The following is a 24,791-nucleotide window of genomic DNA, read 5'->3' as shown; positions in this document are numbered from 1 at the left end:
AGAAATGCCTATTACATCCATTTGGTACCACATCTAGAGAATACAGGATTCTTAATTAAGTTTCCTGTCATTTTAATGGCTCTACAGGCAGTACAGTGCATCGCCTGCTGGAGCCGCAGCACCAACTGTGAACAATTCCCAAACCTGCTGACTGTTGGTTAATTGATGACCCCAGCCTTTTAATGTCCAGGCCTAATCAGCCTTCCATAGGCTATCATTAACCTTTGCAAAGGCTAGAAATAGGTCAAATGCATTTCATCCATTACAGAATGCTTAAATGCAGGCTTCTTTTTGTTTGAAGTTGTGTATATCTGAAGTGAACACATGCATGTCCTGGCTTACATTACTATTTTAAACTTTACAAATCCCTAAATTGTGCTACTGTGTTAACACTCCTTATAAAGTGCAGTGGGAAGATAATTCAAGATTTAGTTGACTACCCAAGGGCTCACACACATCACATGAGCAAACACATTCTCCTTTTAGCCGGTTGGCAGGGGAATGTGAGCAGAACGCAGCCTCCTTCCCTGCCTCCTCATCCGTGAGGTAAAGTGTTGAAGGCAACAGAAAAAGCAGAGTGTGTACCATGTAACGAGCCTCTTTGGTTGCAGTTTGATTAGATTTAGCCTCTCTCTGCTCCGGTGAAATCAAATGTGCAACGTGACAGCTGTGAGGAGGGACTCGTAAATGCCCTGATGTTTCCTTCTCAGCTCATTTCCACTTAGTCTTCAGAGTGCCATCAGTTTCCTTTTTTAAATGCCAATAAAGTAAATGCACAAAGAGGTGGGATGGCACTGGTGCTCTGGATGATGGTTTGGACCAGCAGCAGATGTAAATGTTGTCCAGGAGACTGTGATAGCTTTCAGGAAGTGTCTAACATTGACAGGAGGCCTTTAGATTGCTGTCAGGAGATACTTTTCAGCAGTGTGCCATCCTCACCAAAGAGTCTGCTCAGCCTGCATGCTCTCATTCCAACCTAACTTTGACAGCAGCTCATTTCATGGATAACTGCCCCCCCCCCTTCTCTGGCTGAAGGAGGCCAGATCCAGAGCTCTGTGTATCAGGAGCTGCAATCAGCCAGCAGCCACAGTACAGAGGGAACACTTCCCTTCAAATCAATAAAAAGCTGCTCCACAGTTATGTTGCAACTGTGTAGCGTGAAATCATTAAGGGTCAGTTGTTTATGGATAATATCTTCCTTCATCCTTCTGCACAGTGCATTGAAAAGCAATCACTAATAGCCTTGATAATTGCTTTCTTCTAGTGGTGGGCGTAATGGCCCTTGTACAAATTTACAGAATGATTATATACACAATCGATACAGTCGATCCTTGATGATATTTTGGTCTTGGTATGTCAATATTCATTTCAAGTGTATCTTTTAATCATCCGTGGTAGCATGTAGGGCAGGGTGGCATGTGAACATGTTCCTGAATTTTGGTACCAGTAGAAAATGAGGCTTTAAAGGTGCAGTGTGTAGAATTTAGTGGCATGTAAGAGAACAGACTTGGCAGTAACAAAATAAAATTTCTTTTTTAATTAGTATTTAATTACCTAAAAATAAGAATTGTGTTTTTGTTACCTCACAATGAACATTTTATATCTACATAAGGAGCGGGGCCTCCTTCACGGAGCCCACCATGGAGTGCACCACCATGTTTCTACAGCCCAGAACAGACAAACCAAACTCTGGCTCTAGAGAGGGCCATTTGCATATTTCAAAAGTTTCGAGGATACTGTAGGTTCTCCTGTACACTTCAGTTGGTTGCAATCTGGAACCTCACCCCTTAAATCCTATGCACTGCACATTGAAGTCTTGAACCATTTAAACATGTTTGTAGTCATGCATGGTGGTGGTCAGTGTCTGTGGATCCACACTGAAATATCTTGATAATTAGAGTAAGAATTGCCATGAAACTTGGTGCTGATGTTCATGGTCCCAAGAGGATGAATCTTATTGACTTCAATCAACCCCTGACCTTTTGATATTTGTTGTACAGAGTTAAATATCCTGACAGCTATTTGATGGATTGCAATGAACATTTTAAGTCTATTAACCCTGACTTTAGACTGGTGCAGGGTTATCCCCTGAAAATGAATGAAACCCGACGCTAAAATAAACACTGGAGTAATTTCATGACATTCTAGTATGTAAATATTTGTTGCATGGTTTAACAGATATTTACCCAGGGATAGTAGAAGAATGGTGTAGTGGTGTGTGAAATGGGCTAAATTATGGCAGGTTCTTCGGTGATACATGTTGTTTAGACACAATCATGGTTCAGCTATACATGTTGATGTTTACACCTGATTTTCATAGTCTTAGTCTTTTGACGAAAATATTGAATCAACCCTAACCCTAACCCTAACCCTAACCCACAAGCAATGTTTACCTGTTTATGGCAGACAGTTGTTATTCTCCAACACCGACTGTTTATATGTCCATTCTTCCATCTTTCACATTATCATGTATCATTTACAATTGTAATATATACATTTTGCTATTGTTTAATTTAGTGTTTGGCTTGTTATTGCAGTGGGGGAAAAAAAGGTTTATATTTTTTGTCATAGTTTTGAATGAACACAGATGATGTCAGTTGCCTTTAATGTGAGTACTGCAATTGAGTGTTATAAATAAAGACAGCAAGATCATTTGCATAATTTGATTGTACAGTGATTAAAAAATGTGGCTCTTTAAATGTCAGACTGTTTACTTGATAGTAAGGTGTGTTCTCTGTGGTACGGGTCCAGGACAGGTTATGTGTATGTGTGCAAGTGTGTGATCCAGCCTGCATGGGATCAATAGGCACCCTGTGATGAAGAGTTAGCCTGCGGGCCATGGTGGCTGCAGTATCGATTCTACCAACAAGGATGATTGTCCTCTCTGTATCTGGCGGGCAAGGTAACACAAGAGTCAAAGGTCATGTCAATTCTGCTTTACTAGACTCTACTGCTCACTGGTTCATTCACTGTGCATTGGCAGTTTATTCACTAAATGACTTTACATGCAACTATGACATAATGATGAAGTATGGAAGCCCAGTGTAGTCATGACTAACAGTAACAACAAAACATGATGTAGAGAATGACAGCCCTGTTTCACATTTGATTGGGAAAAATTAGTCATGTTAATTAAGTGGAAGACAATAGAAATAATAAGTGCATTAAAACAATATTTCATGAGTATGACATGACTCTGCTGTTATGCTAATGGAAGTATTGAGTTTATATGAACCAGGAAACATGACAATTTAGTAATAAAGTGTTGCCTCTATTGACCAAATGCATGCCTTTTTAATGCATACTTGATCATATGTGGTTAAGCTCATTTGCAGCAAAGTTCACAGAAAAGACCAACTACTGTACACAATCTTGATGACTTTCAAGCAGGGCCGTGTTTTGTTCCATTTTTTAAACTGAATGCATTACGCATACAAAATATGTGCTGTGTAAGTAACGCAAACCAGCAGTGATGGATCGCTCTAATTGAGCATTGATTTGGCCTGTCTGTGCTCTCACTGTAGATATCCCTACCCCAGGGCATTGTTAATGTAGTTCAGTCCTGTTCTCCTAACCTCTGCTATTGAATTCCTGCTCAGGACCATATCAGCAAAGTGCAGAATACCACAGCACCACTGCCAGCTAACAATATACGCAAACACAGGACTGATTACATCGTGTGTGTGTGTGTGTGGAGCTTCCAGCAAGCAGCCTTCAATGAATAGGCTTGGTTAAATATATTGTCATTTTTGTAAGGACAGGGATTTTATAATGGCTGACTTTAATACACAGCAAATACTCAGCCTCTCCAAAGGTTTGAATGGTTCCTTCAATGACCCCAACTGGTATTTATATGACAGCCAATTGAGATGCTGTTATTTGACCACCGGCTTTTGTTTTTCATGATTTGTAACTTTCTTAAAGTCTGTGTAAAGTAAGAATAAATATGTGTTCTGAGTTTGACATACCACAGAAAAGTGTGTTGTTAACCACCCTGCCAAATTTGAATGATTAAAAAAATCGCCAAATATATGAAATTAGGCTTCAAAGTTGTGTAAAACTCAGCCTCTTTCTCTGCTACCAAATGCTGTGGGCGTGTCGCCGAGTTCGCTGAAACCCCGCCCCCTACCAAGTGTCACCTGTCAATCAAAGTCACCACCTCTACCAGAAACATGGACGCTACGTCTGAGAGCTTTCTGCCGCTAACTCAGCTAACTACTACTGTAGACTGTAGTAGTAGTTTACGCTGAATGTATTTATACCTCTACAGCAGCAGGGGTAACGCAGCAGTGATTTTCAGACCCGCCCACTAAATCCTGAACACAGAAATCTTGAAACAGTTTGTGAAGCCTAGCTCCACAATTCAAATCTAAATGGTTGAAATGCTTTTCACACCTTTTTTAGAAATACATTTATGACCTATTTAATGTGTTTAGAAGAAAATGTCTGAATTCACTTTACACGGTCTTTAAAACTGAGTCACACCACATTTCTGGTAAGGAATTTACTCATTAATGCATTTAGATCAAAGAGTCTAAAACCTCACTGTGTGTAGAGAAAAAGTAACTCACAGTATCTACCATTTTTCAGACATATAGAGGTCACATGTGCGGGCGTTTCATGCTGAGACAGTCTGATTTCCTGCACGATGTGGGGAAATAGTTTGATAGGATGTGACAGACGCTTGATAATTGGAAATATGACCACATGGGGTGTAACTGCAGCCTGGAGGCATGAGGCTGCACCCACCAGCCACACCACCACTGATTACCACACTGTTAGCTTCCTGTGGATTAAAACTGTCAAATTCTCCCCAAAATAATGGCAAGGACACAAAGAGACATTTCTATCACTCTTCAGCATTTTTCAAAAGTCACTCTCTCGTTCTCCGGGTGTGGTTTGATACCTAAAAGATGTTCAAGGATTTCTGTTAAGCTTCAGCTACAATGTGGATCCTCACGTCTACAAAAAAAAAAAAAAAAAAAAAAAAGGTTCCTGGTTTTATTGATTTCTCCTGTTGCTGTTCTGCCATACTTTACAGTGTGAAGTGGTGATCTTGTTTGTTAAAGGGATTTTGGTAGAGAAATTGCCTCTCGCTGTCGTCTATCTTCCCTCCCTTTCTCTTCCTCCCACGAGACAAGCAAAACCCTGTCGGCAGTGACAGGCGTAACCAATGCGTTTGCTTTGCATCTCTGTGTGTTCTTGTGAGTGTATGAGTAAATAACTGTTTTTCATGAGAGCACAGATGGAATTTTGTGGAAATACACTCTTAAAATCTGTTGAATGAAAACATGACATGTACGCACATTCCTGTTTGTCACACACCTTTTTTTAGTGTATACTCCAGCAGTTTCCCTTCTGAGAATTTCCCAACTTTTTTTTTTGTTCTTTTATTCTTACAGTGGAGAAATGTATGAGCTCCATGCAGATGGGGACCCAGATGGTGAAGCTCCGCGGCGGCTCCAAGGGACTGGTGCGGTTCTTCTATCTGGACGAACACAAGTCTTGTATCCGCTGGAGGCCCTCACGCAAGAATGAAAAGGCCAAGAGTGAGTGTCTTCTCCTTTCTTCTAGTCAGGAGGGAACAGCATTGCAAATGTGTCTTTTTTCCATGTCTTCATGGTTCACATAGAAAAACCATTTGTGCCATATTTTCTGACAGGCAGGGCTCATTGAATGCTACCAGGCAAACATATTTCCATGTCGTCATTCTAAAAGGCTCAACTGAACCCCTGACAATTCATTTAGCCCAACAGAACACAGATCCTGAGTCACTGCAGCAGCTACTGTTAATGGGACTAGTACTTTTCTTAATTTGATTTCCTGACTTGCTTAGAAGCAAGAAAACGAATCATTTGAAATATTTATACATTTTAAATATTTCAATGCAGTAAAATAGACCACACACGAGATGGGAAAGTTAGCTTCTGATACAGGTTGAGATGTTAAAGTGGATCATAAAGAGGGGAAGCACTGTTTACAATCTATTTGGACCAGAACGAGATTTATTTTGAAGATTTATTCATATTTACAGGCCCTTAATGCATCATTCAGATTTGAGTTTTTTAGTCAGATGTGATCTTTTTGTGTTGATGGTTCATATTCATGTTTGTAAGTAACATGTACTGTATCTGAGTGAACACCACTGAAGTCCTGAACTGCCACACATGCGCGGATTGAACTGAAATATGAGCCACATGCGTACAAAAATAACTATACATTTGTGCAACAGTCAAATTGTAATCAGTGACTTGGCTGTTCTGCATTCAGTTACAGTAAGTTCCTTCTAGTCATGCTTGAATAGAAGTCTCTCCATAAATCTCCAACACATCTGAAATGTGCTTGTGTCCTCCATGTTTATTTGTAGCTAGCTGTGAGGTGCAGACACTGAATGATGGTGACAGGTGATATGTGCAGAGAAGTGGGACATCAAAATAATCACATGGACTACACAGCCAGAGATCAGATATGAATCAGATCTAGGACTGCGTATGCAAGTGGCCCAGATCTTATAATAAAAAATGGAAAATGGTGAATGGACTGCAGTGAAATGTCTAGTGAAATGCTTTACACTACGTGCTGTAGTTAGACATTCACACACACATTCATAGGCTGATGGAAGAGGCTGCCATCAATTCAAATAATGACTGATACTGCACAGCACTGATGTTTATTTTGCTATTTTATTTTTATTTATTCTTTATCTTCTTAGTGTTCATTTTCTAGAAATGCTTAACAATGTTACATATACTACATTAGTTACTTATTTAATAAAGCATTTCAGTTCAAAACCAGTGAACAATCCACATAGAAAATATTTTCATTCCAGCCAACGTATCGATTATTGGTGAATTTCCACTCTAAAATCAGTATCGGTTTCAGAAATCATATCAGGCAGGCTGTAATTTCCCCTCTTAGTGGCAGACAGAACAAATGAGTTCATTCTGCTTTAAAGTCGAGATCATTTACAGTAAATGACATATAGTGTATATGGTGAAATTTTAAAGGAGGGGTACGACAAAGTTAAATGTTTTACCATTTTTATTTTTACCTCACCATGTTGAGTGTCTCAAATGTCAAGATTGTGTCTAATTTGCTGATAGACAGTACCTGTGTCCCATCCTCTGACTGGAAGAGTGTTTGTTCTGTAAGACTGGACATTTATTTACAGTACACAGCATCTGCAACAGCATTTCCTGCAGTGTGTTAGAATAAACACAGGCAAGGGACTTCTTAGCAACAGCACCCAGTATGGGTGGGCGTCTCATGGCGGCTCAGAGGCTCAGCTTCCTGTTGCTCTCCCTCCTCTGTAGCCCTGGATTTTTTAAGCTTCTTAAGTTGACTTAATTATTCATCAGCTTTAATCTGCCCAAACACTGTCTGTCTCACACACACACACACACACACACACACACTCTCTCTCACACACACACACTCTCTCTCTCTCACACACACACACACACACACACACACACACACACACACACACACACACACACACACACACACGTGTCACTGGCAGATTGGAATAAAACAAGCGTTGTGTTTTGGAAAGAGGGGCTTTCTTTAAAGATACTGAAAGCTAAATCATGGAATTCATCCTAAACTTTGAACCTTTACACAGCTGGATGAGCACAACATGAACAATGCTGAGGAAAAGCAGCTGATTTCCTTTGAGAAACACCGTCATTTTTTTCTGTGAAGGTACAATAAACTACTTTCACACTTCAGTGTGTTCACCCAGAGCATGATTTCATTTTCTTAATCCACACTGCGTTGACATCTGATACAGTGAATAAACCAGATCACATTCCTAGAAAATCTCTCTTTAGCTCTTCCCCCGCAGATAGTTTGTAAGAAGCTTTCAGTCACACTCTGACACTGCCTTGCCTTGTGTGTCCCTCTATCTCTTATTTTGGTACGTTGACAGGTCTCAGTCACTGGAGACAGATATAGAAGCCTATCTATTGCAGACTTTCCTAGCATATGCCACTGACCTGTAGCGGCTTATCACAGAGCATCCACACAGGAAACAATGCAGCATTCTGCTTCAGGTGTATTTCTGACAGCAGACAACAACCAAAACAGAACTTTGTATCAGCCAGCAACCATCATATCTGTTAGCAGTGTTGGGAAAGTTCACTTTCTACATGAACTAGTTCAAAGTTCAGTTCACAAATTTTAAAATGAACTAGTTCAGTTCATAATTCATAATTAATTCAAATTTTTTAACTAAGTTCACAGTTCCAAAAATGAACTAGTTCATAGTTTTGTTTTGTTTTTCAATATGTTGCTATATTATTTTTCAAAATTATTGCCACAGACAGCAATTATTTTATCAGTTTAACACTGAAACTATGCATCACATTTCAAAATAGTTTCAAGTAATCATATGAAGATGCCATATTAGTAGTGGAGGCAAGGGATGAAGGATGCAGCCCCTGAATTGGGACACAGCTAGAGTCGGAGGTAGTGCTGCTGCCTTCATTTGTTTTTGCCTCCATGCTTCACATTTTGATGATGCATGCGGCGGTGTGATTCTGTGGTGGCTGCTGTTGCCAGATTGGGTGTTATTTCCACTACATATTAAGGCCTATTTACGGTGTGTTTTAGCCGGGTTTTCTATGGAAATCTGGCTCTCTGTTGAACGAAGTTAAACTGTGAGAGAGCTGTTCACAAACGCAAGAATGAACGCGTTCACAATAATGTTCATTAGGCAGAAATACAGTACGTTCAGTTCATGTTCACCCAAAATATGAACGTTCAGGCACAACACTGTCTGTTAGTGAGACTTTAGGTCAAAGCAGTTGGTTATAATTATGCTGAGGGTTGAAGCATCTGGACTGTATAAACTCATTTCTATAATTCCTATGGAATGTGTGACATTAGTTAGTGGCACATTTATGGCAAAGGATTGGGACAATTGATAAGAAAATCCAAGTAACAAAATGCAATATCTGAACCATACATTCTTCTGAAAAGTGACACAGAGAACTGAATTGCTCAAAATAAATGACATGTAACTGAATGCTTCATTCTCCTCTGTAATGAAAACTCATCTGAGCAGCAGCAGTAAGTTATAGTAGTGCAAAAAACAAAAACAAAACATGAGTAGCATTCAGACAGAGCTGGCATTGCTTTCATTTTCATTTTTAACCCTCAACAAGAAAAGGATGCACATACCCCAAAATGTCAGGGTATTACTTTTTTAGCCAAGAGTCTCACAACTCAGGTGTCTGTCACTGTCTGTATTACAGTGTATGTATTGATGTTTATTACTGCAACAACCTCAGACTGAGTTCTGTCACAATAACAACGTGTGGAAATAAATAGACTTCCATAAGAAGGAAGAAGGATCTCAACAACTATTGGATGGATTATTCCCCTCAGTATGACTCTACATAACTTTCACTTTTTCTCTGGCTCCATCTTCAGTTCTTCATTTTAATTTGTCCAATCAGCTGCACTTTGTTTTAATACCAGTTTGCAAATGTTAGCATGCAAACACAACAAGTAAGCGGGTGAACATTACCTGCTAAACATCAACTTGTTATTTTTTATTACTGTGACAAAATTTGGAATGCTGACTTTAGCATTTAGCTCAACGTACTACCAATATATTAAAAAGATGCTAGTGATCATTTGAGATCATTTGAAATGGAAAGCCTCATAACCCCATCACTATAATAACAGTGCTACACAAATTAAGTTGATCAGAATTAGGCCTTCTGCCGATCTGCTTGGCTATATCGTATCGGCCAATATTTAGCATTTTATGCAATTAGGGAGATCGGCTGTAATGTCTTAATTCACTGATCCCATCAATTTTGTCATTGTCGTGTTGAAACTTCTTGCAGATGCTCCTGTTGCATAGATTGCAGATGGCTTGTGTTTTATCTGTCTCATCTAAACGATATGTTTGTTTGAATCCGACAGCTAGTTTTGAGCCAGACAAAAAAGTTTTTTGAATCTTGAATCTAGCTGTCGGATTCAAACAAATGTCGGTGTTGTGGGCAGACAGATAAAACACAAGCTATCTGTGCAACACTAAATTACCTCATGGGGGAGCATCTGCAAAATGTAAATTAACAAGTTACTTAAAGACAGTGTAAAGTGAATTCAGACATTTTCTTCTAAACACATTAAATAGGTCATAAATGTATTTCTAAAAAATGTGTAAAAAGCATTTCAACCATTTAGATTTGAATTGTGGAGCTAGGCTTCACAAACTGTGTTTCAACATTTCTGTGTTCAGGATTTAGTGGTCGGGTCTGAAAACGCAGCGGTGATTAACATAAACCTGCCCCTGCTGCTGTAGAGGTATAAATACATTCAGCACACACTACTACCACTACCACTACTACTACTACTACTACTACTACTACTACTACGGATGGGCATGATTAATCGATGATCGATAATTGATGGTTAAAAATGTTGTCGATCACATGAAAACGCTGGTTTCAAATAGAAGCTGTATTGCATAGCGTGAGTCCTGAAGCAATGCAATGAATTTCACTATGTGGCAGCAATGAGACATCTTAGCAACAAGGGGCGATATTTGGCAGAGAAAACCTAGCCTTTAGGTGAGTCACTCTGGTTGTTTTATGAGGCTCTAGTTAAATAAGCAGAATTGTGAAGTAACACTATCTCTGTCACTCACTCTCCCTCTTTCTCTCTCGGCTCATCTGGGAGCATTTTGTCAGTCCGGAGTAATATTCTGTTTTTTGATTAAGTTGTTATTAGATTTGATTGTTTTTTTGGAATTGTTTCTAAAAGAGGCTCAATTGTGTTTAAGAGTGCTCTATTGATTGATATGTGAAGAGGTTTGGCTCGGACCTTCGGGCTCAGCTGCTTTTACAAACGTCCCGAATTATGGCATTTTTAAGATAAAAGATAATGATCAATCGATAATTGATCGTTCATGTTCCCGATGATCGATCAAGAAAATGTATTCAAATGCCCATCCCTAACTACTACAGTCTACAGTTAGCCAGTTAGCTGAGTTAGCCGCCGAGCTAGCAGCCAAGTTAGGCCTGGTTCACACCGGACGCTAAAGCGCCGCGATTAGCTGCGAAGCGCCGAGGAGTGGAGCTACTTTCCTTTCTGCGCCCATGTTAATCAATGGTGTCGTTCACATAGGAAGTGCTCTGCCCCGCTGCCGGCTCACGCTGTGCAGCGATCATTTCGCCGTCTGGTGTATTTTCTCCGCGTGCCACGGCCGAATCTGTCAAGCCGGGCAGGAAGTCAAACAAAGAAACAACGAGAGAATCCGGTTTTCTAAATAAAGCATGTCAAAATAAAACTATTTTTCAACAATTAAACACCCCGTTTGAAGATTGTGGTGTGTGTGTGTCTAATCAGAGCACGAGATGAACACACACAGGTACGCGCGTGCATACACACACAAAAGAGAGAGGGACACAGTGGGCTGGCTGTAAGGGGTGGGGTGTCATACACACGCAAACAGAGGCAGTGAAAAAACAGCTCCAAGTGTGACAACAGAGGAGCTGAGGAGCAGAGCCGCTTACCGACCGGCGCGGAGAAATACGCTTCTGGTGTGAACTTGAAGGGCTGTTGCACGAGTGAGAATTTCCAAGCACGGCGCTTCCGCGCCCGGTGTGAACCAGGCGTTAGCAGCAGAAAGCTCTCAGACGTAGTGTCCATATATCTGATAGAGGTGGTGACTTTGACAGGTGACACTTGGTAGGGGGCGGGGTTTCAGTGAACTCAGTGGACACTCCCACAGCGTTTGGTAGCAGAGAAAAAGGCTTTTACACAACTTTGAAGCCTAATTTCATACAGTGGGGCAAAAAAGTATTTAGTCAGCCACCAGTTGTGTAAGTTCTCCCACTTAAAAAGATGAGAGGCCTGTAATTTTCATCATAGGTATAACTCAACTATGAGAGACAGAATGTGGGGAAAGAATCCAGGAAATCACATTGTCTGATTTTTAAAGAATTTATTTGCAAATTATGATGGAAAATAAGTATTTGGTCAATAACAAAAGTTCATCTCAATACTTTGTTATATACCCTTTGTTGGCAATGACATGTGTGGTCCTGGGATGTTTGCTCACTGTTCTTGTGATCATTTTGACCCCACGGGGTGAGATCTTGCGTGGAGCCCCAGATCGAGGGAGATTATGAGTGGTCTTGTATGTCTTCCATTTTCTAATAATTGCTCCCACAGTTGATTTCTTCACACCATTGCTTACCTATTGCAGACTCAGGCTTCCCAGCCTGGTGCAGGTCTACAATTTAGTTTCTGGTGTCCTTTGACAGCTCTTTGGTCTTGGCCATAGTGGAGTTTGGAGTGTGATTGTTTGAGGTTGTGGACAGGTGTCTTTTATACTGATAACGAGTTCAAACAGGTGCCATTAATACAGGTAACGAGTGGAGGATAGAGGAGCCTCTTAAAGAAGAAGTTACAGGTCTGTGAGAGCCACAAATCTTGCTTGTTTGTAGGTGACCAAATACTTATTTTACTGAGGAATTTACCAATTCATTCATTAAAAATCCTACAATGTGATTTCCTGGATTCTTTCCCCACATTCTGTCTCTCATAGTTGAGGTATACCTATGATGAAAATTACAGGCCTCTCATCGTTTTAAGTGGGAGAACTTGCACAATTGGTGGCTGACTAAATACTGTATATTTTTTTAATCAATCAAATTTGGCAGGGTGGTTTATTTCCTTGAACGCAGCATGAGTGTGCTCTATACACATCATGGCAGTTTGCTCATTAGACAGTGATATTTCAAGTGTACAAGTAGAATCTCTTGACATGATGGACAGGAGCTGAGAGCTGACTGCATCCTCAGGCTTTGCCACGAGCAGTAGTAGAGCTGGGTATCCCCACATACCTGATGTATCCTCTTGCATCATTTATAGAAAAGCTGCAATCAGGAAAACACACTCGGCCGTACAGTATCTCCACCTGTAGGGACTGTAGAGAACTCTGACAGCCACAGGAGATCATACATAACGCAGCAGCAGCATGTCAACTGTGTTGTTGATGGCATCTCTGACATCTAGTAATAAATATACATGCAGTGGCACAAAACCACTAGTCTATAGCATTCAGCCTGGGGGGAGTGTGTGTCTGTAAGTGTGTGTGGCACATCCAAACAATGCATTATGAATAAGTGTGTATGTAAATTCTGTTTCATCCATGTAGTATGCTGTATGACTGAAAGACAGGCAGAATGAGATAGAGAGTCACACGGTGTGTGCGTGCGTGTGTGCGTGTGTGCGTGCATGCGTGCGTGCGTGCTATGGGGAAATGAGCCTGTTCAACACAACTTCCAAAACAGCACACAGGTTGAACAAGTAATATAAGTACTCTTCATCTACTTGCTATAATGGGGAAAGTGAATGAATGAGTCCAGGCAGTGTCTTCAGGTAAAATGTCATTACTGTCTCCATAAATAATGTTTTCAATAAACAGAGCTCTCTGGCTGCTGAGTCTGTTTTATCATCTCTATCATAAAGCCTCAACTCTAATTGGCAAAGCAAGGCAGCTTTATTTATAGCACATTTCATACACAGGGGCAACTCATAAAAACAGAATATCAGGGGATGATTAAACAGGAAAAATTGTGAACATAAAAACATACAATTTAAAAAGAGAAATCCCAATTATAATAAAAAGAAAACAAAGTACAGAAAAATGGAAAGAGAGAAAGAAAGCAAAACAGTCTAGACTACAGTAGAGCATAAAATATGAGTGTAGCATAAAATAATGATTTGCTTTAATGTTTTTAAAAGAACATGGAGCGCTAATAGATAATAAAAGATTAAAATTTAAAGTGCTTTAAAAGAACTCAATCATATGCACGTAGATTTAAAAATATTCACATTTGGGGCTGATTTCACTTCCGTTAGTAGCTTGTATTCTGGACCTAAACCACCAGTGATTTGTAAACCTGTAGCAGAACGTTAAAATCTATTCTTTAGCTGACTGACTAGTGATATTCTTTTAAAACCACTGGAATGCTAGACTGCTGAGGAATGGGTTGGATTGAACAAGTCATTGTTCTTTGTTATTATTTCCTATCATCTTTTAACAGCTGACAGTTTTTGATACATGCAAGTCTACTGACTCACTCACCGTTTACTCCATCAGTCTCCATAGACTCCATCCGGGAGGTGTGTGAGGGTAAGCAGTCTGAGATCTTCCAGCGCTACGCAGAGGGCAGCTTCGACCCCAACTGCTGCTTCAGCCTGTACTATGGAGAACACATGGAGTCCCTGGACCTGGTGTCTGGTACTGGAGAGGAGGCCAGGACCTGGATCACAGGCCTCAAGTACCTGATGGCTGGCATCAGTGATGAGGACAGCCTGGCCAAGAGGCAGCGCACCAGAGACCAATATCCTTCACTGATAAGTGGGCTGTTGATGTGGAGTGCAGAACGTATAATTATCCTTTGTGTCGTTCTCCCGGGTCAAATTGACCCCGTCTGTTCCTTCCTTCCTTCCTTCCTTCCTTCCTCCATCCCCCTTTCTTCCTTCCTTCTGTCCTTCCTTCCTCCCTCCCTCCTTCTTTCCTTCCCTCCTTCTCTTTCCTTCCTCCCTCCTTCTCTCTTTCATTCCTCCCCCTCCCTTCCTCTTTTCCTGTCTGCCTCCTTCTTTCCTCCCTCCCTCCTAACTTCCTTATTTCCTCCATCCTTCCTTCCTTTCTTCCTTCCTCCTTCCCTTCCTTTCCTTCCTCCCTTCCTTCTTTCCTTTCCTCCCTTCCTTCCTCCCTCCTTTCCTTCCTCCATCCCCCTTTCTTCCTTCCTTCATCCCTCTTTCTTCCTTCCTTCTGTCCTTCCTTCCTTTCTTCCTTCCTCCCTCTCTCCTTCTTTCCTTCCCTTTCCTTCCTCCCTTTCTTCTTTCCTTCCTACCTCCTTCTCTTTCATTCCTCCCCCCTACCCTCCTCCCTTCCTTCTTTCCTCTGTCCTTCCTTCTTCCTCCCTTCCTTCCTTGACTTGAGGACAACAGAAGGGTTAAAGTTCTAGAAGGTCTTGATCAACATTATAGAAGGCTGAAAAAAATCTGACAATTCTATGTAGAGTTTTAGTTTCATTTCAAAGCATGATAGTCTGAGTTGATCTGTTATATGAACTCTTTTGCCATCAATAGACTCTTTACTAAAAGCAACAATGATTTTAAATCTTATGCTAACTTTCCTTAATCCTCTTTGACATCACATGGCTGAAGCAGACTTTCACTGAGGCTGATAAGAACGGTGACGGCAGCTTAAGCATCAGTGAAGTCCTACAGCTCCTGCACAAACTCAACGTCAACCTGCCGCGACAGAAAGTCAAACAGATGTTCAAGGTATGGAAACATCAAGGCCAGAGTCACATCAGGCAGGTCCAGATACTGGAGAAAAGAGGGAACTAAAACTCCTGACTATTATCATGTTCAGTCTTTATTCATATAGCGCCAAATCGCAACAAAGGTTATATCAAGGCACTTTTCACATAGAGTGATTTAGATCGTACTCTTTAATTTAATTCCCACATGAGCAGTTCTTGGTGACAGCGGCCAAAAAAACTCCCCTTTAACAGGAAGAAAACTCGAGCAGAGCCGGACTCTAGGTGGGCAGCCATCTGCCTTGACCAGTTGGGTTGAGAGAGACAGAAAGAGAGAGGAGAAAGAGAGAGAGAAACTGAGAAAGTAACAACAACTATTATGATCATAACAAGTGCAATGTTTTTTTTATTATAAAGATAGTCTCATAATCATACTGGTCTAATCACCCAATGCCTGTTGAGACCATGAGGTGTGACAGAAAGGCTACACTGTGAGTTTTTTGTTGATGTGTAAGATTATTTAATGTGTGATGTTTACCTGTAGCTGATAAACATGATTTCTAATATTTGCAATGAAAATGAAATGTTAGAGGACACTGAAATCTAGTGTGTGTGTGTGTGTGTGTGTGTGTGTGTGTGTGTGTGCGTGTGCGTGTGCGTGTGTGTGTCTGAAACAACAAAAAAATTGAATTCAACTCTGATGTAAGTTCTCAATTCATCACAGTTAGAGCACTACTGCAAAGGTCACGCTATATTAAATACCAGCCAGCTATGAAATGTTGTAGGTTTGGTCAATTTTTTTCAGTAATCCCTTAATTACAAAGTGGCTTTGAAGTGTGAACTCCTAAAATATGAACTTGGACGTTAGAAAAAGAACAGCAGCCATTGAATATGTGGAGGAAGTGTGCAGAAAGTAGGAGAGACGACCGTGTGGAAAGTTAAAGCTAATGAAAAGTGATCCAACACTCCCACGCATTGACAATTACTGGCTGACTGTGGCTGTTGAAGCTGGCTGCTTACACCCTAACCCCCCCACCCCCCCCCCTCCTCCCTACTCCCCTAGTGTTTAGCATTGACAATTTAACCACCTCCAATTAAAGGAAATTGGTTCAGCAGGTTTGCATGAGACTGCTGGCAGATTGTGAATGAGTAGTAAAGACACATTGATTGATACTGCTACAGATGTTGGCTAACAAGCTGCTCAGCCACTAACACTATTCCTCAGCAGTGGGATTAGCATGCTGCCATGTTAAGTGTGTTGTTTTAGCCTTCCTCATGCAGAGCAGCTAGCCAGCTTACTATCACTAAGCCCAGCAGCCTGTTGACGGACACCCATATGGTGCTGCTGGGACACAGATGGCCTCTGGTGTAATGCAGGATAAACACACAAGGGACAAATCTGTGTGTGTGTGTGTGTGTGTGTGTGTGTGTGTGTGTGTGTGTGTGTGTGCGTGTGTGCATGTGTGTAGACATTCATGAAGATGTGTGTGTTGACAGTCTCTCGACTAGTTTCTCGGCTTAACCTACTTACAAGACAAGAAAACTGTAGATCTGACCTCTTTCCAGTTTGAAGATGGTAATTGATGATTCTGTACCAGTAGTGTAGATAATGTGATAACATGTCAGAGCACATTGCTGCATATGTTTCACATTTTAATGAAGATAAATTACCATGGAAAGTTCAGTCCTTTCATTCTTTGAGATGTTTCTAATATTTTGTCCAACCATATTCATCAGATGGAAGCCTAGATATTAGAACAACTCCAGTTTCAAATAGTACCTGAGTGTATATATAGCCTACTGTATGTAACAGTTAATTACCTGCCTTTTATTTAACTAAGTAAATAAGTAAAGTTCCACATATTGAAGTCCAGTAGATGAAATAACTAGTAATAATATTAGTTGTCTGTATTATTTACCCCTAATAGTATCAGTAACTAGAACCTGACTGATGTATTGGTCAGCAAATATTATCGATCAATATCAGTCTATCACGGATATATTGGTATCGGCCTATATGTTGTGCGATATGTACAGATATATTTTTCTGTGTGTGTTCTTAACTCAAGTTATGTACTTATATTTACATAAATTAATATATACGTACAGATGTTTTTTAGTTTTTGTTTGTGGTAATTTATAGTAATTCAATTTCCAGTGAAGTTTTACTATTTCAGAGTACTGATGTCATTTTTTAACAATAATGTTTATTGTTAAACAGTTAAATATCACGGCCACCCTTACATATCTTAGTAACCTCCCCCCAATATCTGTATCGGTATCAGCTCTAAAACTCCAGTATCTGCCAGGCTCTATCAGTAACAACCCAACACATAACACACTTTTATTAATCAGTTCAAAGATCTTCATTCTGTGTTTACGTGTGCAGAAACTGTTCTTTTCTATCAGGCCTTTAGACAGATTTTGTTTTCATATAAACTGAGACAAATAATAAAGCAGAACCTGTCAGAAGAATAGCATCATAGCACAACATAGACATAGATCCAAGATGGATAGTTGGAGCAGTTTATCAATCCCCAAAGGGAAATTGCAGTGTCACAGCAGCCAGGTTACAGAAATCACCAAAATAAATGAGGTCGGAAGACACAAAATACAATGAAGCCAAATAATACGAGGTGATTTTAACAAGATTAAAGCCCAGAACAGAGATGAAAAACTATTTATCTCTAAATGTCCAGAATATACTCAGTTCTTCAAAGTGCCAGTAATATTCTCTACATTATTATATTTCTGTGTCATGCTAAACAAATGTGACACTGTTATTTTACAGAACATCTTCAGGTCATCTGTACCAAAGCTTTTGAAAGAGAAAAAAAAACAACAAATTGCCGAGAAGAAATGTTACATATCTACATCTTATCCCACTGAAGTCATTTTCTCTCTATGCTTCATTTGTTAACAGCCAACTCAATTTCTGGACTTTAAAAATCACCGTGTTTTTATCTTGCTAAACTGAGTATTTCACAGTTCCCAGTACAAAGGGTGACTGCTACTACTTGCATATCATAGTACAGGTCAAGAAGATAATATGAACTACTGTACAGCATGTTACAGGATCCCAGCATATTAACATAAGCTTAAGTGTATGTTGTTTATAGTGTTGAATATCTTGGTCCATGTAACACAACCTCAAGCTTCTTCCATGTAAAATAAGAATAAATATGTGTTCTGAGTTTGACATACCACAGAAAAGTGTGTTGTTAACCACCCTGCCAAATTTGAATGATTAAAAAAATCGCCAAATATATGAAATTAGGCTTCAAAGTTGTGTAAAACTCAGCCTCTTTCTCTGCTCCCAAACGCTGTGGGAGTGCCCGCCGAGTTCGCTGAAACCCCGCCCCCTACCAAGTGTCACCTGTCAATCAAAGTCACCACCTCTACCCGAAACATGGACACTACGTCTGAGAGCTTTCTGCTGCTAACTCAGCTGCTAGCTCATCGCCTAACTCGGCAGCTAACTGGCTAACTCTTGAAACACAGTTTGTGAAGCCTAGCTCCACAATTCAAATCTAAATGGTTGAAATGCTTTTTACACCTTTTTTAGAAATACATTTATGACCTATTTAATGTGTTTAGAAGAAAATGTTTGAATTCACTTTACACGGTCTTTAACAGAAGTGCCCCAATTTGTACTAAATTGTCCACATAATACAAAATATAAGGAATGTTCAGTTCAAATTCAGCATCATCTTAAACAGTCGTCTGTGTACATCAACTAAAAACCAAACAAAAGCCGTTCATTCAGTAGACTGTCAGCAGGGAAGACTGAGTGCTGAGTGTTGACTGAAGGATGAAACCAGTAAACTGAGAGGAGATATGACAGTTTAGAATTTTGTCCATTCAGAACTTGTAGAATACTGTGTTACTTGATGGTCAGCTGTGCTCAGTGATGCTTGTCTATTATTCACCTTCCTCTTGATGTGGAGCCAACATCTCATCACCTTCAGTAAACGCTGTCACTTCATGCAGGAATATTTTCTCATTCTTTGCCTAAACTCAGTGTTTCCCCTAGAAATGTTTGTAGCAGCGGTGCTGTGTGCGGTAACCTAGCAACACTAGTGGGCTCCGGGGGTGTGCTACCCCAGAAGAAAAAATGAGGGCTGCAATTAACGATTATTTTGATAAATGATTAATCAGTCGATTATTTTGATCAATTAATCGATGAATCGAATAAAAAAAATTTCTTTTAATTTCCACCCCTTCATTCAAAAACAAAATATTATTTAAAATTGACAATGCAAAAAAGTGCTCAAACATGTTACTGCTAGTCCCTGAGTTGTTAAAGTAATATTAGATTATAAATAATAATGTAAACAAAACAACTACTGTAAATGTTAATGTCTGATAGCTTTAACAAAATAACATACACATGTATGCTACACAAAATTAGGTATTTTCTGTAAATAAGAGATAAATAATAATAATGGTTCATTTTTGTAGTCAGTTTTACTTTTTCCATCATTAGGCTTCCATACAAACTATGTGTGCTAGATTCCCAGGCTGCTCTCATCCTCTCCTGCTGCTGACTGTGAGATCTGAGCAGATAGAAGCTGATAGTTCACTAACTATAACCAGGGAGCACAAGGTTAATGATCCACACAGTGACATTATATCATTGATATGATGCGCAAAAGCCATAGAAAACCCATCGTTTTTTGTGCACGCGCGCAGGCACTCTCTAGTGCGCGCTGTTGCTTGCTCGCTCCAGATTCCGGGAGATTGTGTCTCTTTTGCGGGTGTCAAGGAGCCGCTATCAATATGCGGGAGACTCACAGGACGTCCAGGAGAGTCGGGTTGTCTGCTTTTGTCCTCCCTCTACTTCAGTAGCTTATGAAGGGAGGGGGCAGGTTGTGTTATGAAGCCTAGCCTGCTAGCAACTTCTAATGAGATCGAGCAAGTGATCAAAATAGTTAACGTCACGTTACTTCAAGCACAGTCACTTTTGCAGCAGCGCTGAGAATTCAACAGCGGCGCATAGGGGAAACACTGCTAAACCACTTACGTTTGTTTCTAAAAGTTGAATTCACCAAACTCATCATAACTGGACAAATGTGTAATAGTTTATTATAGTCTGATGAATGTAATTTGTTCATGAGATATGATCGTTAGCATAATCAACATCTCCCTGTTCTGTTTGTGGGTGAGTTTCGTTCACTAAAATGTTCCCAAAGAGTAAAAACAAGAGTTTCACGGCACTTCTTACTTTAATGCCATGATACACATCTGTACTCACAGTAGCAGCTGTTGTACCATCGTTGCCTGACAGTAACCAGTCTGGCTCTCACTGAGAGACGATCTGAGTCAGCTGCTGCTGGCACATTGAAATCATGGCGGGAAAAAGAAATAGATTTTATCTCAATGAAAACAACAACAAGAAGTAGCAGCTAAATAACAAGTATTTCAAGCTCATTACCTTATATTCATGTAAAACCATAGAGGAAACAGTACAGCATCTAAAACCATCAACATGCTGTCTTGACACAATGCCATCAGACTTTTTTTAAACTATTGTGAACTCTGTCCAAACAGATTTGCGACAAGTAATAAATAGCTCACTTAAATCAGGTGTGTTTCCTAAACTCCTAAAAGTAGCTGCCATTAAGCCACAAAAAGAGAACGCTGGATGCTTCCATGTTAACCAACTACAGACCTATATCAAATCTTCCTTTTATAGCCAAGATCGTTGAGAAAGTGGTTTTTAATCAACTCAGTAATTTCCTGAACTCCAGTGGCCTTTTTGACAAATTTCAATCAGGCTTCCGACCTAACCACAGTACAGAAACAGCTCTTATTAGAGTGTTAAATGACATAAGGTTGAACACTGACTCAGGCAAGGTGTCAGTTCTGGTCCTGTTGGATCTCAGTGCTGCGTTTGACACTGTGGACCACAGTATACTGTTGAACAGGTTGGAAACTTGGGCAGGACTCAGCGGAACAGTCCTAGACTGGTTCAGGACCTACTTGGAAGAGCGGAGTTATTTTGTGACCATTGGAAGTTATGAATCGGATCGAGTGGCTATGACGTGGAGTTCCTCAGGGGTCAATTCTTGGACCCCTTCTGTTCAGTCTATATATGCTGCCCTTGGGTCAAATTCTGCAGAACTCTAATGTAGACTATCACAGTCCAATACAGTCATTGTGTCACTGTTTAGAGCAAGTAACTAATTGGGTGAACCAAAATGTCCTTCAATTAAATCAGGACAAAACTGAGGTCATTGTTTTGGCAGTAAAGGGAAGAGGATTGCTGTCAGTAAACATCTGGAGTCACTCTCTTTAAAAATTAGGGACCATGGCGTGCTGATAGACTCAGATCTGACTTTCAGCAGTCACATCAAATCAGTCACCAAAACAGCCTTCTATCAGCTTAAGAACATATCCAGAGTGAAAGGTTTTATGTCTCAAACAGACCAGGAGAAGTTGATTCATGCTTTCATCTCAAATAGACTCGACTACTGTAACGCTCTTCTGACTGGACTCCCACAATAAAGCATTAAACAGCTGCAGCTCATTCAGAACGCTGCAGCTCGAGTTTTAACCAGAACAAAGAGATCAGAGCACATTACTCCAGTTCTAAAGTCTTTACACTGGCTCCCAGTCAGCTATAGAATAGATTTTAAAGTTCTGCTACTGGTCTACAATTCACTGAATGGTTTAGGTCCAGAATACATGAATGACATGTTAGTAGAATATAAACCCAGTAGAGCTCTGAGATCTACTGACTCAGGTCAGATAGTTGAGCCCAGAGTTCAAACTAAACATGATGAAGCAGCTTTTACACAACTGGAACAAACTACCAGCAGAACTGAAATCAGCCCCAACTGTGAACACTTTTAAATCCAGGTTAAAAACACTTCTCTTCTCCTGAGCTTATGATTGAGCTCTTTTAAAGCACTTTACATTTTAATCTTTCATTTGCACTCTTTGTCCTTTTAATGATTTTTAAGCTAATTATTATTTTATGCTGTAATCTTATATTTAATGCTCTATTCTAGCATCTTATTTCTCTCTTTCTATTTTTCTGTACTTTGTTTTTATTATTAGTGTGTGTGTGTGTGGGGGGGGGGGGGGGGGGGGGGGGGTTAATTGTATGTTTTAATGTTTCTGTTTTATGTAAAGCACATTGAGTTGCCATTGTGTATGAAATGCGCTATATAAATAAAACTGCCTTGCCTTGCCTTGCCTAATAAATGGAATAACGATGATCATATGGTGAACAGAATCTACATTTTGCATGAAGGTTATTAGTAATATATTTTATTTGAGTTGATATTGTTCTTTATCTGCACCAGGAGGCCTCATCAAAGACTTATAATAATAAACTGAAAATAGAAGCAGAAGTCAAATGAGCTTTCTAAATCAGAATGAAATGACTCCAGGTGGCTCTGTTCAGTGAATAATATAGCCTGTTATAATTAAGTCAACCTAAAATACTTCCGCCTATACAAAGGCCATATCTACATTTTCAGTATGAAAAAAAAAAATCTCATTTAGACATAATTTCCTCATTTTTTCACTGAGCGTCCTGACAGTCAGAGAGCAACTGCTCCAAGCATTTTCTTTTGATGGAAAGCCAAGTAGACACACATTAGCCTGTACACACCCATCTACTGTGATTTAAGCCAGACAGGAAGACTGTGTTCAATAGAAAACTAAGGTGAACCCAAATTTCAATGCAGTTTTTCACAAATCTGGTTTGGGTCATCTAAAAACAAAGAAAATGAATAAAAACCAAACAACAAAAATCAGGACAAACAACTACAATAAAAACATGCTGCTGATAAAGACAGTGACCAGGGATGTTCAAGTACTCCTAAAAGAATTCAGGTTTGAAAATGTTGCAAACAGTCTTTATTTAACCTCGTTATACAAAAGAAACAGTCCCTATCAAAAGTGTGTATCAAAACACACTCACTGATGCTTCTGTTGAAGTCTAGATATCTTACTATGTTAATGAAACCAAAACGATCATAAAGGTTAGATACTGTTAGTGGTAATTTAGATGAAATGGCCCTTTTCAAAAAGCACATTTGTTATTACAATTTAGTAGGGATGCTCGATATTGACTCGATATTTTCTGCCGATATCTGATATTCCGATATTGTCCAACTCTTAGTTCTGATACTGATATACCGGGGGGGGGGGGGGGGGGGACAGAGAAAATGACAATGAGGAGGTACTGTAAACCTCATTTCTGTTTGTGTGTTCGTGTACATGGTGGTGGACGCTATGAACTTGAACACGGTGAGCCACGGTTATTGACCCACGAGTCCAGTGTTGTTGTTGTTGTTATACGTCATCAAGCGGGCGCCGGTAAACGTCCCATGCTGCGTTCATGCAGGCTCAGAAATGCTGAAGCCTACAGAACAAACATTGGTTATAAAAACCCGATACCAATACTTCCCGATAGCACATTTTTAAGTAAATATCGACGGATAATGTCGGAGGGCCATCAGGCCTTGATCTGAAAGTCAATCAGGAAAATGTGTTTCCACTGATGTATCAACAAAGTCTTACAGTGTTGTGACACTTGTGTTGACAGGGCAGAGGTGTAGTGTGCTGCTGGTGCACATGACTCACAGGAAGTTGGTTGGATGTGATAGTGAAGTATAACTACAGTTCTAAATGAGAACAAAGAAGCAGACTTCACCAGCAGAGGTTTTGCTCAATGATTTATTGCAGTGGAGACTCGCAGATGTACCTGTACTGTAGCAGGAGGGATGTGTAGGAAGAGGAAGCTGCACTTCTAACTGCTGAAATAATCCATATTAGTTGTCACACTAAAACACCAAGAACAAGCCTGCTAACAACTTAAGTGCGCTGGTTCATACATAATGAATGGGAATGAATAAGACTAGATTGATGTTTTCTGTCCAATAAAAAGACTTTAGCTCTGCTTCCGCTGTTTTCTATCATCCACCCACGGCTGAGATGGGTTCTGAATAAGAGGATTGCTTTTGAAAAGAGTTCCTTTACTTCAGAGTGAATAATGATGCAGGGTCACCACTGTGTTTTTATATTTTTTGACTTTATCAGTGTTGGTCATCAGTGATGCTTGTCGTCAGCTCTAAAACATAACAGTAAAATGAATGTGTATGAGTGCAGTCTCAGTGCTTTAATAACTTGACATATGAGTAATACTCTCTGTATGCATCTGTGCCTGTCACTTGTGACGACCAGTAAGTGACATGTACGCAAAAACCAACAGCCGAGTCTGATGATGTGAAGTGTTTATCTTCCGTCTCTGAGTCATTTGGTTTCCTGTAGATCAGCATCATGGTGATAACAGTTGGGAGGCTGAATGTGTTATGCAGCAAGTTTTGAGTTAGGGTTCAGAAGACTGAACTAATGGGTCTGTGCTTAGAACTGCACACCACCATCTCTGCAGCAACATGCTTAGTTACCATTACTGTCCAGTACTAGAGGTTTGCACTGTGGACAAATGTACAGCAAGCACAGAAGAAACCCCCC

The 24,791-nt window shown here is 40.0% G+C and overlaps 1 protein-coding gene across 1 annotated transcript in view; it reads left to right on the top strand.

Moving 5' to 3' along the window:
• The window catches only part of plch2a (phospholipase C, eta 2a), a 215,864-nt gene that overhangs the window by 139,227 nt on the left and 51,846 nt on the right, over positions 1–24,791 (top strand). Inside the window, exons 2-4 of the mRNA XM_053316848.1 lie at positions 5,403–5,549; positions 14,129–14,372; positions 15,195–15,324. Coding sequence (XP_053172823.1) covers positions 5,403–5,549; positions 14,129–14,372; positions 15,195–15,324 — 521 coding nt within the window. The remainder of the gene's footprint in view (positions 1–5,402; positions 5,550–14,128; positions 14,373–15,194; positions 15,325–24,791) is intronic.

The sequence above is a fragment of the Scomber japonicus genome, chromosome 4 (assembly GCF_027409825.1).
Source record: "Scomber japonicus isolate fScoJap1 chromosome 4, fScoJap1.pri, whole genome shotgun sequence".
In the NCBI taxonomy this organism is placed as follows: Eukaryota; Metazoa; Chordata; class Actinopteri; order Scombriformes; family Scombridae; genus Scomber; species Scomber japonicus.
Note: the sequence above shows the minus strand (reverse complement) of the source record. Positions and strands in the feature narration are given on the sequence as shown.